Source organism: Cyprinodon tularosa, unplaced genomic scaffold (genome assembly GCF_016077235.1).
Source record: "Cyprinodon tularosa strain WSP-4 unplaced genomic scaffold, ASM1607723v1 ctg231, whole genome shotgun sequence".
Lineage (NCBI taxonomy): Eukaryota > Metazoa > Chordata > Actinopteri > Cyprinodontiformes > Cyprinodontidae > Cyprinodon > Cyprinodon tularosa.
This window is the reverse complement of record NW_024038867.1, coordinates 363,792-385,543: the sequence shown is the minus strand read 5'-3', so window position 1 is coordinate 385,543 and position 21,752 is coordinate 363,792. Positions and strand designations below refer to the sequence as shown.

The 21,752-nt window shown below is 37.4% G+C and overlaps 2 protein-coding genes across 6 annotated transcripts; one reads left to right on the top strand and one right to left on the bottom strand.

Moving 5' to 3' along the window:
- Positions 1-2,941: 2,941 nt before the first annotated feature.
- eri2 (ERI1 exoribonuclease family member 2) lies at positions 2,942-9,668 on the bottom strand. Of its 3 annotated transcripts, none has more exons than XM_038286851.1 (9): positions 9,489-9,668; positions 8,969-9,033; positions 8,789-8,869; positions 8,558-8,685; positions 7,854-8,016; positions 7,668-7,768; positions 6,539-6,620; positions 6,340-6,428; positions 2,942-4,544 (listed from the first exon to the last, which is right to left on the bottom strand). In XM_038286851.1, the coding sequence occupies exons 1-9, from the start codon at positions 9,509-9,511 to the stop codon at positions 3,120-3,122; spliced, it is 2,157 nt and encodes a 718-aa protein (XP_038142779.1). In that variant the 5' UTR covers positions 9,512-9,668; the 3' UTR covers positions 2,942-3,119. The 3 variants fall into 3 exon arrangements, with proteins under 3 accessions (XP_038142779.1, XP_038142781.1, XP_038142780.1); XM_038286853.1 differs by having other exon boundaries at positions 8,645-8,685; XM_038286852.1 differs by having other exon boundaries at positions 8,978-9,033.
- A 250-nt stretch (positions 9,669-9,918) lies between these two features.
- Positions 9,919-21,147, top strand: LOC119784675 (RNA exonuclease 5-like). Of its 3 annotated transcripts, none has more exons than XM_038286858.1 (19): positions 9,919-10,009; positions 11,647-11,910; positions 11,996-12,122; positions 12,216-12,327; positions 12,456-12,563; positions 13,257-13,345; positions 13,452-13,567; positions 13,647-13,785; positions 14,165-14,259; positions 14,336-14,438; positions 14,521-14,609; positions 16,196-16,304; positions 16,526-16,642; positions 16,727-16,864; positions 18,472-18,564; positions 18,740-19,100; positions 19,181-19,368; positions 20,423-20,529; positions 20,622-21,147. In XM_038286858.1, the coding sequence occupies exons 2-19, from the start codon at positions 11,663-11,665 to the stop codon at positions 20,689-20,691; spliced, it is 2,409 nt and encodes an 802-aa protein (XP_038142786.1). In that variant the 5' UTR covers positions 9,919-10,009; positions 11,647-11,662; the 3' UTR covers positions 20,692-21,147. The 3 variants fall into 3 exon arrangements, with proteins under 3 accessions (XP_038142786.1, XP_038142787.1, XP_038142785.1); XM_038286859.1 differs by having other exon boundaries at positions 9,936-10,009; positions 11,688-11,910; positions 20,625-21,147; XM_038286857.1 differs by having other exon boundaries at positions 9,936-10,009; positions 11,688-11,910.
- The last annotated feature ends 605 nt before the right edge of the window (positions 21,148-21,752 follow it).

Below are 21,752 nucleotides of genomic sequence, written 5' to 3'. Positions count from 1 at the left end.
ATAAAGAGGGTACAAAAAAACCATGGAAGAATAAAACAGACAAAAATACCATATCATGCACATAAATAATTATTTAAAAAATAAGTAATAAATAAAGTTGAAGATTATAACGGAAAATAAATAAGGTAATTATTAAAAAGGCGAATAAATAAAGAAGCTAATTAAAATAGATATATGTATTTATGTCTCACTGTATAATTTAATTTCTACCTACATTTATTTGTTTTGTTTATTTTTGGGGGCAATTAATTGAATGCTTATTTATTTATTGAGCATTTATTTATTTCTGTATTTATTTTTAAAAATGGCAGAGTTGGTCCTCCATACACAAACAGAAAAATGTGGAACGTTACGAAAAGGTTTGGACATAACGTAATGTTCCAAAACGCACCGTGGATTCAATGTTTCTGATGTGAAAGAGTTTCGGCACCAATAGAACCCATATTGTTTTCTAATGCTGGGAACCTCAGAGTGCAGCCCAAATGGTCATGAAGGCATCAAGTTCTAAATAAAATGATCATGGGAGAGCATTTTGCTAGGAAAAAAAGTCACAGTGGGAATTGTTAGATTTCAACAAAACTAAATTAGGTGATCTGATTAAACAAAATAGGACATTCTGGCATTAAACTCTGCTCACACCTTGTTAAGTCCATCCCTACTAGACTTAGACAGATTTATTTTGTCATTTTGCATACACAAGTGTAATCAAAAATAAATTTTGTTTAGAACAGCTCTCTAAACAATTTCATTTTTTAAAGTGCAGCCTTGATAACATAAGCAGCAGTGATAAAAAAACAAACGAGCCATTATATCTAGTTATGGAATGCGCAACATTCATGTTTGCTTGGCAGCAGTGATGATAGGATCTTAGCATCCAAATGGGATTTTTACCCTGGTGGAAGGAATCTGATGGTTACTATTAATATGAAGGATACTAGGAAGCATAGGGGTGGTAGCATCATACAGTGGGATATTATTTTGTGGCAGGACCGTTGGGATGTATCCTTATAAAGGATAGGATGAAAGCAAACATCTAAATATTCAAGAAAAAAGTTTAATGAAATAGCTTTTGAACTTTAGGTGTTTCAAATGATTTAGGCCCACATTGATTTGTTGCTGCAGGATTCTCTGCCGGATTCTCATAACATACCAGCTGCACGACGTCCCAAGGATACACTGAGATCTTGTTACTGTGAGAGGCCATTATTGTGCAGATAATGTATTACAGTCAAGAAACCAGTTAGAGATGATTTGAGTTTTATTACATGGTTCAATATCACACTAATGATTCCCACAATGAGGAGAATAGTATTCTGTATTCATTGTCAAGTAAACTTTTTAGTGTATTTAGCTCCTGTCCAAACCTGAAAAGGTTGGCTTTAGTGAAAACAATTAAAAGGCAACTACACTGTTTCAACTTCTTTGCATATTTCCCTTTGTCTTTGGGTAAAACTTAGATTTAGCATAAATAGGTTGATCAAATACAAATACATTACAAAAAAGGACAATGAATTCAACAGAATTTTCTGTATTTTCAACTGGCTTCTAAAATTGCATTGCTGATCATTTATTCCCAACTTCACAGTAAATTAAATCACTAGACCCTAAACTTTAAACAGCACAGTTTGAACTCGTCTTTACTCCACCTAGATGTATATATGTACAGAGTTGCTGCTATGTGACTTTAACTCCACTTTGTCAAAATAAAAGCACAAAAATATTTAAATAAAAAGTTAAATGACAAACCACTAAATGTGATGAAGCAAATATGACTTGTTTTCAAGGACATGAAAGAAATTTGATTTTTCCTTAATGCAAACTGGAAAACTAGGTGTAAAGACAAAAAAAGTTTTATTTTTGCTAAAGAAAGACAAAACAAATATTAGTAACAGCAGCAATAATTTAGCTTATTATTTAGATTCTTGTAACTAATGTAAAATTACATCCACTAGCTTCTACTGAATTTTTTTAAAATCCATTATATCAATGAATTTGAATTTTTTTAAGATCTGGACACCTACTTCCTGTTGTGAGACAAGTTCTATTTAATTTATTTCATGATACAACAGTTTGGCTAGTATAACTGATATGTTTGTATAAAGTATTGTAAATTCTTTTCATGACTTAAAAATAAGGGGGGAATATATATATGCATTTTTTTTTACACAAGGACAGGTTGGTTAGGAGGAGAGCTTTGTTAGTGATCTAAAATATTTAAATCGAACTAAAACTTAATTAATCAGAGATGCTTTTTCACAGACTGTAGATATTGACTACAGAACTGCTAAAGCTCCAGGAGCTTGATGAGGATGGTGGAAAAAAGAGAAGTGTGGGTTTACCCCAACTACAATAACAATTTTAACCAATATCATCATAGTAACATATTGCGCATTCCCATTGCTTTTTTCAAACCTCTTGCAAACCGCATACCGTTATGATTTGAATTAGGGTTGAAAATATTTAATCGGATTAAACGTGATTAATCGATTATTCAAATAATCTTCAATTAATTTAATAATCAATTGTTAACTAGAGTTTAGAGACTGTAGAACATGCCTTTAGCTGACAGAGCAAACCACTTAGAACAAAAATTATGTCAAAATTGTAAAAAAATTAAGAAGAAAAACGTTTTTGACTTTCAGTATGCTCTATCCACAATTCCTTAATTCAATTCAATTCAGTTTATTTATATAGCGCCAAATTCACAACACATGTCATCTCAAGGCACTTTACAGTTCAACCAGATCATATAGTCAAATTGATACAAAGTTTTCTATCCAAGGAAAACCAGTTGATTGCATCGACTCATTGACTCAAATACAATCCCTCACACTAAGCATGCTTGTAGCGACAGTGGAGAGGAAAAACTCCCTTTTAACAGGAAGAAACCTCCAGCAGAACCAGGCTCAGTGTGCTAAGTGGAAAAGTTTTAGTTTCACCTGGTTTAATTTAATAAGAAATCTTCATTAGGGAACCTTTGGCTATCGGATTATTAATCAATTAATCAAAAACATAATCAATATAATAATCGATTTGTAAAATAATCATTAGTTGCAGCCCTAAATGAATAGAAAGTGTCAGTCCTTCACAGGATAACCTAGCGCTGATTCTCCACATGCTCAGTAGCTTCTTCTCTGTGGCGGCCTGTATTGTAGCGTTGAGTTGACCTCACACAGGGATATAGAGGACTGCACAGCAGGAGGAGCCACCATACTGCTCTTGATCAGAGCTGACTCCCACTTAAAGAACCCACAGCCTTTCCCTGTGCTGCCTCTGCCAGCTGAGCGACGGACCGGACAGCAGTAAAACCCCCGGCCATGGTTCGGACCCCCGTTTGACACGACCTGTCGTCTTGCCCGGCGACCGCAGGCGCACAGAGGGGCTGTGAGCTTTGGGCCCTTTGCTGTTGATGCTATGTGGACCTGTTTGGAACAGGAGATGACATTGGTATGCAAAGAGGACAGGATGTTCCTGGATGGGTGTAGAGAGCTGGACGTAGATGGATGAAGAGACTCTGCTGTCTTATTTGGATCAGTATAAATTGTAAAGGAGGATTTCAGAGACTCTCTGTGTTTTCTTTCGTTTGGTTTGGGTCTCATAGTGGAAGGATTTGGAGTGGAGGTCTTTTCAGGCAGAAAGGGTTTAGGTGGAACTGGACAGACCCCCTTTGTCTGGCCATCTTTATCACACCTATCTTTCTCTAAAGGTCCACTTCTGCACTGATTCAGTTTGCTCCAATCAACAACTGTAGGCAAAGCAAAACATTTATCAGGCTCTTTTGTTGTCATCGGATGCAGTTTTTCATGTGTCCCTTTAAACTTTTTAACATTGGAATTTAACATGTTAAGAGATTTACACATCATTGACAAATCTCTTGAAACATTTGGCATTTTCAGGTTTTCAGGTTGCAAACTGAGGGGACCCACAGACGAACGATCCATCCCTTCCAAATCCTGACATCTACTGTCAAAATCTGAGATACAGCCAACATCCACAGAGATGGTATCCATTTCAGAGTCATCAAATGGCAACAACACATCATCATAAGAACCGCACCTCTCGTCCGTTTCCACTATAAGTTCTCCGTCCTCCTCGTCCACTTGAGCTGTTGTTGTGTTGTGAGGTAAGTCTGAAATACAGCCAATGGTTGTAGAGCACAGAACATGGCTGCTAATGCTGCCGTTACTGTGTGGGGGGTTCAGGTTTATCACAGATGTGGACAACAAACCGTGAGCCGCCTGTGCCGTCACAGATTTGCCACTTTGACCCTGTTGTGGCGCCGGTGTTACTTTTAAAAGTGTCTTTGTTGGTATTAAGATTTGACACGTTTGACCCGTGCTTGAATTTGGAGGCTCCTCAGGAGACGGACATTTTTGGTGAGCTTTAGCAGGAAGGTTGGAGGATGATGGCCATCTGCTGGTAGTGGACAAGTTTTCTTTGTTGCTCACATTCTTCTCTTTTTCTCGTTCCTTTTTCTCTTTTTCTTGCTTGTTTTCTGTAGCAGAGAAGTTCCTGCTGAATAGAGATTTGACCGACAGTGGTGTCTGTGAGAAATAAAGCAGATAATTGGTTAGTTGAAAAAAAAGTACACTCACAATATTATCTTTAAATCATTCTCACTTCTGTAGCTCACTACTTACAAAGGGGGCAAGTTTTCAATCAATGATTAAAAAGTATATTTAGGGGAATTTGATGCAACAGACAACAAACCAAGACATGGTCTTGCAGAATTTCAAGATAAATGAAAGTTTTGACTTTGTATGCTTTCCCATTTACACCGAAACCACTTTAAAAAATCCATTGTAACACATTTTTAAACACAAGGACAGGCCCATTTATATACATAATCTAATTTCCATCAAAACTGCCTTTACCAGTCCTCCAACTGGTAAAAAAAAAGTTCATGTTCATTTAATTTCTGTACAAATTTAGCTGTTCTGTAACGGCCTCAACAGTTTGTTAATGAAGATTAGTGGATGAAGAACTGTGAAGAGAACAGAAAGGTCAGGGACAGAGGTGTGGAGATATTTGAAGCAGGTTCTAAAACTATATCCACACATTTTGAACCTCTCAGGTAGATCTTTGGTCCAAAATTTTAAACCTGCAACCCTGTGGTGACATGGCCTTCTAGCTGTACTGGTTGGCTGGATTAAGAAACAATCAGAAAAAGCAGCAGAGGTCAACAGTGACTCTAGTGGAATTAGAGAGATCCCCAGCTCAGGTGGGATGGACTGTTGAAAGGATAACTATTTGTTTTGGACTCCACAAATGGAAGAGTGTTTAGTTTGTGACAGCAAAGGTGTGGAAGAGGGCAATCTGCTCCGATGGGACCAATATAAAATGTTATTGAACCACATGGAAAACTACCACTCTGAGCACGTCGTCACTATGGCGACACGTGATCCGTTTTGCAGAAACATGGCAGCTGGTTAAAATTGACAGGGACATAAATAGAGCTAAAAGCAGACTCAGAAAATGTAGAGGCTGGCAAGCTCAAGTGGTAATTCACCCGTCCAGAAAACATATTCCCCCCAGATGGTTCGTATCCCATCTGGGGGGAATGAGCTGTCAGCGTGGGTCATTAGGCAAGACCCTTCTTGCTAATGTGGCGGCCTAATGGTTAGGGCATTGTGCTTGAAATCCTGAGTTCAAGGCCCACTCCCACGTACTGGATCCCTGAACAAAGACCCCCACACTGCTCCTCGGGCACTGCACAGTGGCAGCCCACTGCATCCCCAAGGGGATGGGTTAAATGCAGAGAGTTAATTTTGTTGCTCTTTACCTCTGACAGTGTAAGGACAATTAAAGCTGGGAAAAAAAGACTGAATGGAGATTTAGCTTCCAGAGCGACAAAAAGGTGGCAGACTTGATGTTATTGAGAAGCTGTGAGAACAATGATGTTTTAGAGACAATCATCATCCGATCTGTTTTTGTGTATTTTCAACAAATATGAATAACCCACCTTAAAGATTAAGATTCTACCAGGAGAGCTGGATCCAAATCCATACAACCTTTTCTTCTTATTTTTATTTGCAGAACACCTAAAAAGCATCCATTTCCCCCAACTATAATAAAATACACTGACCTGTTATTGGGATTTTAAAAATAGAATATAAGATCTTCTCTATAGCAAGAGTCTCTAAATTTGTCGGGAAAAAATTGGAAAGAGCAGAAAATCATTAATTTTATTTCCTGAATTCAGTTTATTGGTTATTCAACTAAAATTAAAAAAACATCCGTTTAAAATAAAAGCTGTAAGTACAAGGTCCCTGCTCATGAATGCGAGGCGTGATTTTAGGAGTCTTTGTTCTTTCAGGACGTCGTCAGGTGACCACTCACCCTCTCCAGGCTTCGGGTGATTTTCAGCACACATCCATCTCTCATCATTCTGGCTGCCAGTCGAGCTGTATTCCGTGCATCATCTAAACCTGTAAGCAAAAACAAAAACAAAAAAATGTAATAAGAGAAGGAATGCTGTAATATGATAAGTAGTTTTAAATAAAAAATAAAAACTACAGAAATGTCCAAATATCAGTACCAGAATGTTCTCTCCCAGAGAACTGTATCCCTAGATCCTGCAGTGCTCCATTCAGGCCTTTGGGCTTTCGACTGTAAAAGAGCTGGAATCCAATAAAGACGTGATAGAGCTACATGAATAAATGGTTTTAATACATCCATTATTTTATCACAGGAAAAAAAACAAATAACATCCTAGTTTTAAACAGCTCTAAACAGAAATTCTGTTCCCTTTGCAAAGGTGATAAAAGTACCAAGTAGTGCATAATAGTAAACTAGAAGGAAAATGGTTTTCATCTTTTTTTTTTTCCCTGGAAAAAAAAAAATGGTTGCAGTGTATTTTTGCCAAGTTTCCTTCATGATGTGCGCTTTCCTTTTGCTACTGTTCCACTGACTACCAGATTTCCTGGTGACACATTTCTGCACCTGAACTGTGTATCTGATATTTTCTCTAGAGTTATCATGAGCATTTTAGCAGCTTCTCTGATTCATCCTCTCCTTACCATCTTACATGTCGACGACAATGTCTTTCCTTTTTATATAAAGGCCTGAACAGTGCTCTGTGGTCAAAGCACGGGATACTATTAAAAAATCTATTCTGCTTTAAACTTTACTACCAGAAATGGTCCTCTTATTTAATAATGTAATTAGCGATGCAGTGATACACACTTTTTAACATCCAATCCAGTTCTGATATTGAATCTTCAGATCCTGCTACTTTGGCGATACCAGAGCTCTGTTTGTTTTAATTTTATCATCATTACTATTGATTTTTTTTTAAAGGCGATCATAAACTCCTCTCTTAATGCAATGTATGAATATATATGACCTTATACTGATCTCGTATATCCCATAAGGAAACATGAAATTTGTTTAAGGTCAGAAAAGGAAGTAAAAAAAAAAAAGAGTAAATTATGTTAACATGACAAACTCCATCCTGGAAACAAACGTTTAAACTGACTGCTGACAGATGCCCATCAATAGAATGAATAGATCTACCAGATTTACACATATGAACTTGAAGAGTGAGTCTGTAAGTGTAACACATTGCCTACAGTATCTGAAACATTTTAATGCAGTTTGAACAAAATGCACTAAAAGTGCAAAAATCCTCAAAGGTAAATATACTGAATGGATTAGCTGGTACCTACCCTGTATGTGCTCCTTAGGTCTATCCAGCTGTTTAACACGTCTGGTTTATGAAGCTGTTTGCGTTTACACTCATATTGCAAACAAACACCCAGATCCCAATCTGAAAACACAACGGAGATAGTCTCATGTTAAATGTGTTCAAAGATATTTTTCAATCTGACTTAACCAGCCTGGATAGGTGCTACCTGACCACGTGAGGAAGGTGCACAGTTTTTGGGAGGGAGAAGAAGCTGAAGACGTCTGCTTATTGTTAGGGAACATCACTCCCTTCTCCATCCGCAGGTTCTGCAACCAGCGGTTGAACCGAGAGAGGCAAATCTGAAGAGGGACGCCGGATTCCACTTGCCCCTGTTTGACAAAGACAATCAAGCTATGAGATATCCATTTATATTTATATGCATATATGGAATGAGGGATTTTGTCAAAAACCTAATTCCGATTGTCATCAAGATTGCAATTTTATATTAATTTTCCTTTGTATTAACTACAAGCTTGTAGACATTTCACTCAAGGTTTTAAGTTTTTTAGAGCTTGTTTGCCCAGGGTCCATTTTTACGGGACTTTACCGTAACCATTGTGTGAATCTGTTTACTTCTACTTCTGTGCAAGCATTTGCAAGCCAGCTGCAACTCTCTCTACCTTTCTGTGTGGCGTCAAACCCACTTCAGCGTTTAACCAACAACTAAAGGGTCTGAGGAAGAACTTTTGTGTCCTACTCTTTGTGATAAAAGTGTGACTAAAATCAGTGCCTCTGCGATTTGAGAGTTGCGTGTTGTTAAATTGTAATTATACTGCAAATGCAATTTGCCCTAATATATATATATATACACATACATTTGTGTTTACATAAATGTTCCAAACTGTAAATGATTTTTCTGTGACAAGAAACCTGTGTAATTCCAGTCAGCTCTGTACAGAACTCGGAGAGAACTGGGTGCTCCTGAGGTTGAACATAAGTATGAAACTCAGACTCAACCTCTCCTGTGGATGTGTTCAGTAAGACTGCAGGGAATTCAACTGTGGGGGAGGAAGAAATAAGAGACCGGTTCAGAGTTACAATGGCAAACACACCAGAAATGAAACTATATCAAATCTACATGATTAAAATCTAAATACTTACTGATTTCTTGTCCGTGGTTATTTTTCTCTCTCCAGCAAGTCGACTCAAAGTCGATCACAATTAAGTATGAAAATATCTGATCTGGAAGAAACAAGTATCTATGAGAGAAATGTCTGTGCAGCAATAAACACTTATTTACCAGCAGTCTAAGCAAATGGAAGAAAATAAAAAAACACTTACTCGATATACCTGATTTCTTTAAACCAGGAGCAGACTGACTCCGTTGCCTCAGTAATCCTAATTTCCTTTTAAAATAAAGAATAAAGGCAAAATGTTTTAATTTTAAACAGACATTCTGTATGACAAAGCAACACAAGAAATACCTTTTATGTGTGTGCAGTAAAAGGCGACTGAATAATTAAAAGCTTCTTTTTTTTATTTTAGGGTATGAAGATTTACGCTCCACATGTCAGTAAAATATTTGGTGAGCTGTGTGAACTCTCACTGCATCTAAACAGTTTATATGAAACCCACCACATCTAGGCTGGCCCCCCTTTTTTTCATTTACAGGCATTCGTGATATATTTTAGTGTCCAACTCCAGAAAAACAGTGAAATGTACATGAAATGTAACCAGCTATTAATTCTTTAAGATATAACCTTTATCTTTAATGCGTTTTATCTGTGTAGCTGCCCTAAATGTTGGTATTTGAAGCGTGTTGTTGTAGCTGCAAAGTGGCTAACAGGCTAATTTCACTTACTTAGCTAGTTTTCTTGTCGACATGTCAGTCGGTTGATGCAAATTAATTAAAAATACAATAAAATAGAAATTAGTTTTTTGCTACCTAAACTCCAACCAGAAAAAAAATACCGCTGGTTTTTCAAACATAAATGTATCGTTCGGAGGTCGATTACTTTCTTCTGTAAGACCGACCAGTCGAACGCAGAGCTTCAGGAAAAAGTAACACCGGAACACATATTTTCTTCCGGTAAGCAATTCCAAAATAAAAGCACATTAGTTTCACTGTTTAAACAAATAGGTATGGTATGAAGAACATTGGTTTATCTAAAAATAACCTATATCAAGTAATATTTGAGTAGCTATCCATTATTCTAATGAAGTGTCCCGTAAATGTAAATTTAAAATGGAATGACATTTTATTCTGAAAGGCATAAACCAGAAGTTGTCCCCTTTTTTCCTTGCCGGCCGTAAACAACATCTCACAACGTGCTTTTGGAAGTGTTTCTATTCTAATGGATTCATCTAAACCTTCAACATCTGGTAATGTACACACCAGTGTCTCAAAACTCGGAAAATTATGTATGTCCGTTTAAACTGGTTTTAAACTGGGCTAAAAACAGAGTACGGAGCCTGTTAAACGAATAGGCTGCTAAATGTAATATTTAAGCACATACATTTCTGTAAATATTGATATGGTACGTAAAAGTCCTACGATTTCTGCTATTTTTGAACAGTGTAAATTAAATTTCTATTCTTTTTTGGCTGCATTATTAATTCTAAATTTGTCATTATTAATATCAAACAAACAATAAAATCCTGAAAACAAATAATAGTGGAACAAGCTTAGATTCTAACTATTTTAGATCATCAGTGTTTGGAATGCATGTGCAAAGGAAACACTATGATTCAATACTTGTAGAACCACTTTATACACTATCAGTTTAAAAAAAGAAGTTGTGTTCTAAAATAATTCATTTTTAAAACCTTGACCACTCTTTCTTACATGTGTGTTTCCCTTCAGTTCTTTATTTTATTTCTCTATTTTATATATAAATATATGTGTATATATATATATATATATATATATATATATATATATATATATATATATATATATATATATATATATATATATATATATATATATATATATATATATTTCACTTAACTTATGTGGGCTGTGGGTGCTGCAAACCAAAGCCAGATCCCTTATTTCTGCTCTAAATTTTGGCCAATAAAGCTGGTTTCTGTTAAAAAATGTGCTTCAATACATCAGTATTTATTTTCTTCTGCTCTTCAACAAAGTCCCATGCTGCATTTCAATCTGATGTAGTTCTGACCTTTGAGGGAGCCCGATGCTTTCTATTTCAACTATTTGTGTACAGATTTACTGCTCTGCAGTGTATATTTCTCCTGTGGATAACCTGTTTTGGGCCAAGATTGATCTGTTGGGCAGATGGCCACTTATTTTACTTTAAAATATGTTGGTATACAGAATATGTCCTTTCACCGCAGTGACTGCAAAGTGACAAAGTCCTGTAGCAGCAAAGCAAATCTTAGAAGAATTAGATTTTTATGCTGAATTTTCTACTTTGCCCTAACCTGAGGAACAGGCGAATAACATGTTTTTCTTTATTTTTCTTTTGAGCATTTCCAACCTACTAACTTTTATGCTCCAGAATAACAAACAGCAAAACAAAACAGCTTTTATAGAGCTTTTATAACATTGATCAATTCATCAATTGCATTCATTTACCCAGTCGGCCCTGGCAGACGGCCGCTAACACTGAGCCTGGTTGTGCTGGAGGTTTCTTCCTGTTAAAAGGGAGGTTTTCCTCTCCACTGTCACTATAAGCATGCTTTGTTAAGGATTGCATCCGAGTCAATGAGTCAATGCAATAAACTGCTTTTCCTTAAATAGAAAACTATGAATCAATTTAACTGTATGATCTGGTGAACTGTAAAGTGCCTTGAGATGACGTGTGTTGTGAATTGGCGCTATAGAAATAAACAGAATTGAATTGAATTGAATTGAAGAATCTGGAGCTAATATGAACAGCAAATGTGCTCTTGTTTCTCCATGACTGGTGTTGAAAGTCATGAAACTGTTCACATCTCCAGTAAACCCAAACCAAGAACGTTTTAACCATGTTTTTAATATCTCTCCTTCTCTTTAGAAATATCATCCTAACCATGAAGGCTTCCCCGTCTCCATCAGTTACATGTGGCGAAAAGAAAAGAAAAAATGAGGCTCCAGCTGCAGATGAGGGCATCAAAAGATTTAAGACTGAGGAGGGAGTAGTTCTCCAGGAAAGGCCTCGTCATTCAGCGAGGCTCTCGGTCTGCCTCGATCGTTTGCAGCAGCCAATCACACTGGCTGAGCTAATGGAGCTGCTTCATTTTGCTGCCCTGGGGAAAGCAGCAGGCATCAAACAGCCTAGGTACCGTTTGTCAGCTAAATATAAAAGGGTCTGTGCTCGACTCATGCATACTTACATTGTGTTTTTCTGCCCTCCTTCACATCAGCTGGTGTCGTGTCCACCATCAAAGGAATGTCAGCGGTATAAATGTTGTCGTTGTGGAGGGAGTGACGCAGAGTCTTTTCTACAAGCACTACCTCTTAATGGAGCACCTTAGGACAAGCTACACAACTGTGAGAAACAGTAGGGAGAGGAAATGGACTGCTGGGATTAATATAATGATACACTAAAATCAGTTTCAATTGTTTTATATTTGTTTAAAACAGAGGGTTACCTTCACACCATCATCTAACAATGTAGCTTCAGAGATCTTCCGCTGCGAAGTTCCAAACATGGACTTTTCATCTGTTTCTAAACCAGAGGAGACACTTCATACAGGTCAGAGGTGAACCTTCAATGTTGAAGTGTTTGTGGAATTTATCCAGAAATATTTTTTCCTTCAGTGTTTTCAGTGTTTAACTCAGCAAATTCTTCCCTTAATGAACTTCATGTGTGTTTCTGCCCAGCTGTGAGGCACCATCCAGTTATCACTACATTTGGCACAAAGAGGAGAGGACTGACTGCATATGTTCTGAGCCAACAGCAGTTGATAAAGAACCGCTATCCAGTCAAAGGTAAAAATGCATCACATTAGATTTATTTATTTTATAGGGACAATGCACATTCATTGATAATCTATAGATGAGCTAGAATCAGCTGTAAGGGTATTTTTCATCAGTTGTCTCTGGGCAAAACGTAATTTGTCTTATTTAAACAAACAAAGGTTATACAATAAAGGTTAAAATGAATTAACACCACAAATAATAAAAGTAAATATAATACAGTCAATAGATTTGAAGGAAACTGCACACAATTTTCATAAAAGATGTAAATTAGAACTAAATTCAGTAATTAGAACTAAATTAGTTGTTCGTGTTGATGACAAAAAACATATTTTAATCCTACAATTTGTATACTTTTATTTGAATTTATTTTATAATAAAATTAAAATACATTTTGCCATCTAAAAAATAGAAGGGAAGTCTCCAACTGAATCTTTTAGAAAGAGGCATAACTCCTCGACTTGTCTCTCATTGTTTATGTTTTTTTTTCCATGGCTATAGTTTAACAAAGTGTATTTTACTCAAGGTATTGCTCGATCTTTGTTGTTTTTTTTTATTGTTTTGTTTTTTATTGTTTTGTCTTTTATTCATATGCTACTAGTAATGTTATTAGGTACCTGTCTGTTTATCCGGCCCAGTAAGAAGATGTGATTTTAATGTTTGCTTTCTTACTTTTGATCTTTTCTCCTCCTTAATTTAATTCAGGATTTCCAGGTTTCGAGGACTTTTTGTGCACAGGCAGCGATGTGTGTGTAACAGACCAGAGCCCGCTGTATGGACTGGACTGTGAAATGGTGAGTCCATCCATCCATCCATCCATCCATCCATCCATCCATCCATCCATCCATCCATCCATCCATCCATCCATCCATCCATCCATCCATCATGTTCATGTTTCAGTGTCTGACAGAGAAAGGATATGAGCTGGCTCGCGTTTCCCTGGTGGACAGTGATGGTAATTGTGTGCTGGATGATCTGGTGAAACCTCAAAACCGTGTTCTCAACTACCTTACACAGTAAGACGCACACATCTATCCATAAACACTCTGAACTGTTTATATTGCAGGTGGAATTAGATTTTGTTTACCCTCTCAGGTTCTCAGGTATCACAGCAGCCATGTTGAGGCCGGTAACGACCACCTTACGGGACGTTCAGGCTAAGATCAGGACGCTGTTACCGGACAATGCAGTAGTGGTGGGCCATTCCCTCAACAATGATCTCGTCGCACTGAAAGTAAGTCACTGAGATTTTAGGCTTCTTGTTCGTCCTTTCACTACAGAATTTAAATGAAAAAAAAGGAGCAATATGGTGCTTTAAAACTAATTTATTTTTTTTATCTTAATCATCAAAGTCTACAACCTTATTTATTTTTTAAGACTATGTTTCTTTCCTCTCAACCCCCCATGTGGACTGATGTGTTAAATAAATGAGCCCAAATAGAGCAATGCAGTCACTATAATAGGAGGCAGATATTTTGCTTGTCAAAGATTCACCGTAATTATATTTTATTGCTTTATATAGACATTTTTGGAGGATTTATTTTATGATTGACACAAAACATTCATAAAAATTGTGGCTTTAAAACCATTTTATCTTTTTTCCCCAACATCAGCTCATCCATCAACATGTGATTGATACCTCTCTGCTGTACAGGAGAGAATTTGGACAGAAGTTTAAGCTAAAGGTTCTGGCCGAGGCGGTGCTGAAGTGAGTTCCTGTTTACCGCCTCTGAGTTTCTGCCGCACAGAGTCGGGATTTATTTATTCTTTCACTCACATCACAGGAGGCAGATCCAAAGCGAGGAAAGGAGCGGTCATAATCCCACTGAGGACGCTGTGGCAGCACTGGAGCTAGCCCAGTACTTCATCAAAGCAGGACCCCGTCAGGTAACGGGTCCCCTGATGAAAGTGCAGAGACCCGCACTCTTACACACGTTAAACACGTTATTCCCTTTCTGCTCACCTCCAGGTGGTGGAGCTTCATCTGGAGGAGCTGTGGGGATACAAACTAAAGGAGGAGTCTCCTAAAAGCACACCTGCACCAACACCAAGCTACAGGTAAACTTTACTGCCGTCGTTTCTCTCACAAAGGCTGAGAACACAATAAAAGGCCTGAAATCTGTTGATCTGTATCTGTGTTCAGGGGTCAGGCAGCAGAGTTTAGTTTGTAGGTCTTTGCCAAACAGCCTTATCTGCTGTTTTCTCATGTTTCTTGTTTTGCTTTTTGTTATTACATTGGTGGTATTAAGTTAAAAAAATTAAGAATTCTGGGTCTTTTAACATTTATTTAACCAAAAGGGTCCTCAGAGCTGTGAACGGTCACAACTGTCAGTGCTGTGGGATGGCAGTTTGCTCTTCGACAGTATATGTGTATTTAATATGTGACTACCTCTAGTATATATATATATATATATATATATATATATATATATATATATATATATATATATATATATATATATATATATATATATATATATATATATATATATATATATACGGTATATATATATATACTAGAGGTAGTCACATATTCAATTCTGCCATCTTGGAGGATTTAATTCAGTCCAACACTGAATTACGTCTCCACATCCCCCTGCATTGACGGGTCGGGGGTTCCCAGTGAGGAACACCAGCACACTGCCGCCGCAAAAAGGTGTTTATCATTGTAGAACTGCTGCTTTACCCTGAAATGCATTTTCCTTGCAATTGTAGCACAATTTAAAAGGAAACCAACAACAATATAAGACTTGCTCTCAAGAGGCATTGTTGCTATAAAAAAAAAAAAAATACTAATGTCCCAACTTTTGTGCTACATTTATGTGCACAATTGAGTCTAACATCAGATAACATTGAGACATATTAGGTTTTTTAACGGAATCAAATGTTTAAAAACAGAAACAAAGTTAATGAACCCACTGCATCTGTCTGTAGCAAACAGAGAAGACAGTACAAACTCTTTTACTTCAATTCTATTTCTACTATTTGTTTAAAATTAATTTGCTGATGTATTTGAATCATTCTTGTTTTTCTGCACTTTGGTCAGGGCTGTCTGTTTTTAATGTGCTTCATAAATAACGTGGGCTTTGAAGGCTCCTTACCAGACAGAGCAGCAGCTGGTCAGGACACACCCTGTATCATCCTCTCATTCTCTCACTAAGCTCCAGCTACCAATGGTCTTTGTTAAAGTTTGTTAGGAAATGCTTAAAAAATGGCAGATAGCAGCCTACCCTCTCTGCCAGCTGGATTTCTCAACAGAAAATGAGCAGAAAAACAAGAAAACCTTTAAGATTCTCAAAAATGTGGGAAAATATCAATTGATGTTGTATTAAAGTTTTGATGAGGTGATATTGATTTCATGTAATTTTGCATTAAAATCCTGCAGCTGGGCATACCAAGTTACTATGAACCAAACAGGTTTAGTTTTAACACAAATATCCTACATTTAGTAGCTCTAGACCGACCATCTGATTAACAGCTGGTAGAAACCAATCTCTGTATGCTGACGCCAGAGGAAGAACCATTTCAGAGCTGTTCCTCTTTCTGTATCAATAAAAAAGGACAAATGAAAAACATTTGGCTCATCTCTGTAGCTTTCTTCACCTCAGTTTTTTTTCTTCAGCTTTCTCGAACTCTTCTCACAGGTTTGCAGACATTTTGCAGACAACCGGCCGCTCCCCAGCATATTTCGGAAAGCGAGCTGACGTCGCTCTGGATCTGTCTCATCAGTGCTGGTACAGCTCTGACAAAGAGGTGAGAATTCGAAAAGTTGCCTGAATTTTAATGTCAGAAGAACCACCATCATCTCCTTTATTGTGTATAGCCGCTGTCTTTTAATTAGACATGTCCTTGTTTTCTGGGCAACTTGAACTGATAAAATGAAGGTCTGCAGCTTCACATTGCTGCAGACCATCATTTTATCAGTCACTCTGTATTCTATTTTGATCTATTTTCTTTATTTCTTCCTTTTGCAGATAGTGTCATCTTTCAGAAAGCAGACCAAGCACCCTTTCCTCTCCGTCGTTCAGTTGTCCTCCTTTTACAATTATCTGAAAAGACGCTCAGCTAATCAGCCGCAGCTGTATAACAATGTGAGTTTTTAAAGTGTTATATGGATGTTATTGTTGGGGAAAAAGGTGGGAAATGTGTAACATTTGACATGTTTTAACCTGCAGATGTGTGCAAACCTTGGAGAGATGTGTGCAGTGTTTGCTGGGCCGTTCCCTGCAGGTTTCTCCAAAAGAGATGTCAAGCGGATGTTTTCTTGCTGCGGGCCGGTTCGGAGAGTCCAAATGTTGAGCACAAGTGTCAGGGTTGGTTTCATTTTCATCATGTAACATTTAAATTAAATGACCCTGCTGCTAAAGATGAATAAAATAAACAAACCCTTTACTGCTAAAATTGTGTCACACAAAAAAAGAAAAATCCAGCTTTTTTCATGTAGCAGAGCAGACAAAAATGCTTTGAGGAATAATTGTTTTAAATAAAATAGTATGCAACAAAATTATTGAAATCTCAAACAAGACTCAAACATTTCCATAAAATGGAAACACATATCATTTATCTTTTTTCCTAGTTCCATCATTTCTGACCTAAATATCTTGGTTACTCCTCAAAATGGGACAGATAAGAGAATATCAAAGTTAATGCACATGTATATTTTTCTCCATTCAGGAACTGGCTGCAAGAAAATAGCTTCTTACCTAAACTCCCCATAGCAACAGTTAAAAGCTGTGATGTTAAAATAAAAGATGAGGATCCATATTAGTCCACCAGCTAACAGGAAGTAAACAAATGTCCTTTAATCTCACTGGGTGAAAACCGTCAGACATTATCTATGTTTGGTTGTGAAGGCGTATTTTCTCTGCTACAATCACAAATATAAAAATGTAATGTTAAAGGTATAGTGGAGGATTTTTGAGAATTTTTATATTAAATGTGTGTGAGAGCAAGCAGGAGCCCATTTCTCCTCGTGCATGCTCGGTTTAAAAGTTGCTGTTTGCATCACTCTTACAAGCTTACTTTCCAAAATAAGATTTGCAAATTTTCCACTATGCCAGTCTCACCACTGATAAGTTAAAATGGGGAGGAGCATGTAGGACGGCCTTACGTAAACATATCACCAGAATGATTGACAATTAGGAGGAGCACTTATTTTGATGATCCACACAGAAAAAGAACACCCTCCACTATACCTTTAAGTAATTTCTAGACTTAGATTTATAAATCTTTTACAAACAAGGAATAATTAGAATCCTTTAACGCACCACAATGGGGAAATTGAGGCATATTAGCAGCAATAAGGCAAAACAAGGAAGAATTTATAATATTTATTACATCTCACATATAAAACAAGTCACATTTAAACAGGATATAGCCAACATTAATATACAAACAATATTTAAATGACAAAAAGGATTTATATATATATATATAATAGAAAGAAATAGAAACTTCTACAAATAAACACAATCCCCAAAATAGGAAAAAGGAAAAACATGCCCACATAACCTGATAAGAAATACAAAAGATTTAATGAGAAAAAGTGCATTTAAAGTAACAGGAAGAAAGATAAAAAGAAAATCTTCCTTCCTTCACTGCAAACTCAATCGCTCTGAGCAGAAGAGACTAAAGCGTGACTTGACAGGAGAATTATCTGTCTGTTTCCTCCAACCTTGTGAAATACTGGAGCAGAAACCAAACGTTTGATTGGCAGGTATGGTAGGGAACATCAGGGGCAGAGCGATTTTTCTGGTAAAATCAAGATTTTCTCAAATAAAGAAATTTAAAGGTTAATATTTTAGTATCATGTTATTCTCCTGCAGCAATGTGGTTCTTGTTGCATCATAAAATCTTCCACCGTCTCTGAAACTGTTAAGGATCACCTCACCTTCTTGTTTTTACCATTTTTATTCTCCAGAACCATGCAAAGGTGGAGTTTTGGATGCTGGAAGGAGCGGTGCTAGCTTTAAAAGTGCTGAATGGACTCAGTGTGCTAGGTCAGACGATCAAGGTGGGACCTCCTTCTTCCTCTTCCTCTGAAGTTTCTAGATTTAAACCTACCGGTAATGTCTGTTTATTCTCTGCCAGTAAAGCTTATTCTAAATTAACTTCTCTTACGACTGCAGCCATCCAAAAGCTTCTGTATTCATTCACAAATAGATACATTTCTTGCCTTTTTTTTTCAGGTGCAGAGGCCTGTAAACAAATCAATGCTGGACTTAGATTTGAATCTTGAGACTTTAATGAGTGAGAAACTTAACACCAATCGTCTTTATGTTGTTAAACTGAGACATGATGTGGCTCAGGGGCTCAACATTTCTGCAAAGCTTAACAGATGTCTGTCAGATGCTAATTCTTCAGCTTTACCGCCTGGTAGACCGATGAACGGCTTGCCACAAACCGCTCAAATAAACGGTAAACATACTCACTCAGCCAAACCTGAACTGAGTGAGGAGAGTGTCAGAGAGACATTCAGTATGTTTGGTTCAATAAGGAGCATCAGTCTGCCTGGTAAACCTGCAAAACGTGCAATTCATGCATACATAGGTGAGTAAACTCTGTGTTTCTGAGTGTGAACATATGGAGATCAGGAGAAAGTTAACAACCTGACCCCACCTGATTGACAGAGTTTCAAGATGCTGAGGGGAAACACGCTGCGCTCGCCTCCTCTGGGCGTCTGCTGGAGGACAGTTATCTAGTATGGCCGTCCATAACTCCACCCCACCTGCTGTCATGGATTGGCCTGATGACCGAGAGTAAACCAGAGCAGGAAGAAGAGGAGACAGTGGAGGACTTTTTTGATGGTGGTTTTCAGGTACAGACCGGATTGTGTCGGAGTGAACATTCAGTTTATTTCAATAGCACCAATTCACAGCACATGTCATCTCAAGGCTCTTTACAGTTCACCAGATCATACAGTCAAATTGATTCAAAGTTTTCTATCTAAGGAAAAACAGTTGATTGCATCGACTCATTGACTCAAATGCAATCCCTCACAATAAGCATGCTTGTAGTGACAGTGGAGAGGAAAAACTCCCTTTTAACAGGAAGAAACCTCCAGAAGAACCAGACTCAGTGTGAGTGGCCATCTGCCGAGGCTGACTGGGGTTCAAGGAGACAGAAACAGACATACAGAAAGAAGCAGAGATACAAAAGCAACAGTTAACCAGCTCCACAGGCGCATCCAGTTAGTCACAATCAGAGAAATAGGACTACACTGAAAAACAGACAAGCTCCAACATCTATAAACAAAGGATATTTCTCTCCAGGATGGTGTCACATCCAAACAGGAACAGACCACATGAAGCTACTATGAGTAAAAGCAAAGAGACCATAACATTAGAGATTGAACTAACAAATTCTACAGAGTGGGACAATAGAGATAGAATGAAGCAGATTGATGAAAACGTGCCCCTATGTCCTCCAGCAATCTAAGCCTATAGCAGCATAACTATAGAGATAGCTCAGGATAACCTGAGCCACTCTAACTATAAAGCTTTATCAAAAGGAAGGTTTTAAGCCTAGCCTTAAAAGTAGACACACACACACACACAGAAGTTTAATCTGAGAATGACAGCTTAGGAATGTTTCCTTGTTACTGGTTCTCCCAATTTCAAACCTTTATGCACTTTTTTTCTCATAAATGTAGTAGTTTCATGTTAAACCTTAGTCAAACAACACTCTTTAATCAGTCCAGCTTTTTTTGTAGACCCATCAGGATTCCAGCTGTGGTAGCTCAGACTCAGGAGGATTGAATCCAATCTGGGGCACCTACATAGTTAATCACTGCCAGGTGTATTTCTTTGTATTGGTGCAGTTATGTAGCGTGTTCAGCACATCTTCAAGGCTCCAATTTATCTCCCATGTAGGACCAGGAGTCAAGTCTCCTGAAGAAGCTGGACCGCCGGCTGAGTAAAGTTTTCCGCTCCCTACCAGACGGGACCATGTCTGTGGTGCTGCTGCTCGAGGACACCAGGTTAAAAAAAACAAAACACATTCTACAGTCCCTGGTATCGTTTTATTTTAAAATGTTAAATATTGCTAACCCTCTTTCTTTTCTTCTTTTAGCAGCACAAGTTCTGATCATCCTGGTTTATGTTTTCTGGAAGTCAAAATGGAGAATCAATCCAGGAGATAACCTGAATCAACAAGAGTGATATCTGCAGACTTTCTCTGTGAGGGCAGGACCCTTCTTTACATATTTATCAGGATACATTTACATCAACCTATCAGAGCTCATCAGAGAATAAATAACCACCAGGAGATGTTAAAACTGACATCACATCACCTTTAAGTTTATTTCCATCTTTTTTGTTTTGTTTGTTTTTTAAGTTAAAGCTACAGTAACTTTTGACCCAATTATTAGCTCAATTTGAGATATAGTAAAAGTTTTTCTTAGGTCAATATATGGATCTACTGGCCTATTGTGAATGAGTCATGTGACCCAGGGGGCCACTTTATTGCAGTCTGAGATCCAATTAAACACCAAAATTAACTAAGCTAAAGGTTGTCAGCCAACTCAGGTATGACACTTACCCGATTAGACATATATTTGGCTCACTTTCAAATAAAGGTCATTAGAGCTAAAAAAAAATATATAAAATATGGTTCCCTGATGTAGGATTTTTGTCAAGAGGGGTGAAGGTTTCCTTGTCTTTACAAATAACTTCATGACTTCTCAATCTACGGAGTATTAGGTTCAGGCTAGAGATTTTTTTTTATTTTTTATATGAGAATAAAGTAATAGGAGAATCATACCACAACCCATTTCAGAAAGAAAGCTTCAAGCTCCGACCAGCACAACAGACAGCAACCCGAGTCCACTTTAGGACTTTATTCTTGTAATGATGGGACTTTTTATCAGTGTTGTGCTGATGCCATTTTTTTGGCCCCCCAACCTGGCTGTGCAGTATCGGCCGATACCATCCGTTGTAAATTGATGTGTATATATGAAGAACTGCATACTACTTGGATATAAAATTGCCATCATGGCTTTGTCACTCTCAAAATGGTATCGGTGCCCTATTTGTTAGTACTCGCCAATACCATAATTTTTGGTGTAGTATCGGGGCCCCACCTGATACTGGTATCGGTGCAACACTACTTTTCTTATAATTTTATAACTTCAATTTGACTTTATTCTCAAATAATAAAAAAAAAAACCTGCTGGTCCAAAGTGGTTTTTTCCCCAAAACAGGG

Excerpts from the sequence above, each read along its gene's own strand:
- eri2 (XM_038286851.1), bottom strand. The coding sequence starts at position 9,511 with ATGTCGACAAGAAAACTAGCTAA. Across the intron at positions 8,870-8,968 it reads AAAGAAATCAGGTATATCGA|ATCAGATATTTTCATACTTA; the intron begins GTAAGTGTTTTT and ends TGTTTCTTCCAG. Across the intron at positions 6,621-7,667 it reads ACCTAAGGAGCACATACAGG|CTCTTTTACAGTCGAAAGCC; the intron begins GTAGGTACCAGC and ends ATTGGATTCCAG.
- LOC119784675 (XM_038286857.1), top strand. The coding sequence starts at position 9,982 with ATGGATTCATCTAAACCTTCAACATCTG. Across the intron at positions 13,568-13,646 it reads GTTCTCAACTACCTTACACA|GTTCTCAGGTATCACAGCAG; the intron begins GTAAGACGCACA and ends TTACCCTCTCAG. Across the intron at positions 16,643-16,726 it reads AGCCGCAGCTGTATAACAAT|ATGTGTGCAAACCTTGGAGA; the intron begins GTGAGTTTTTAA and ends TTTAACCTGCAG.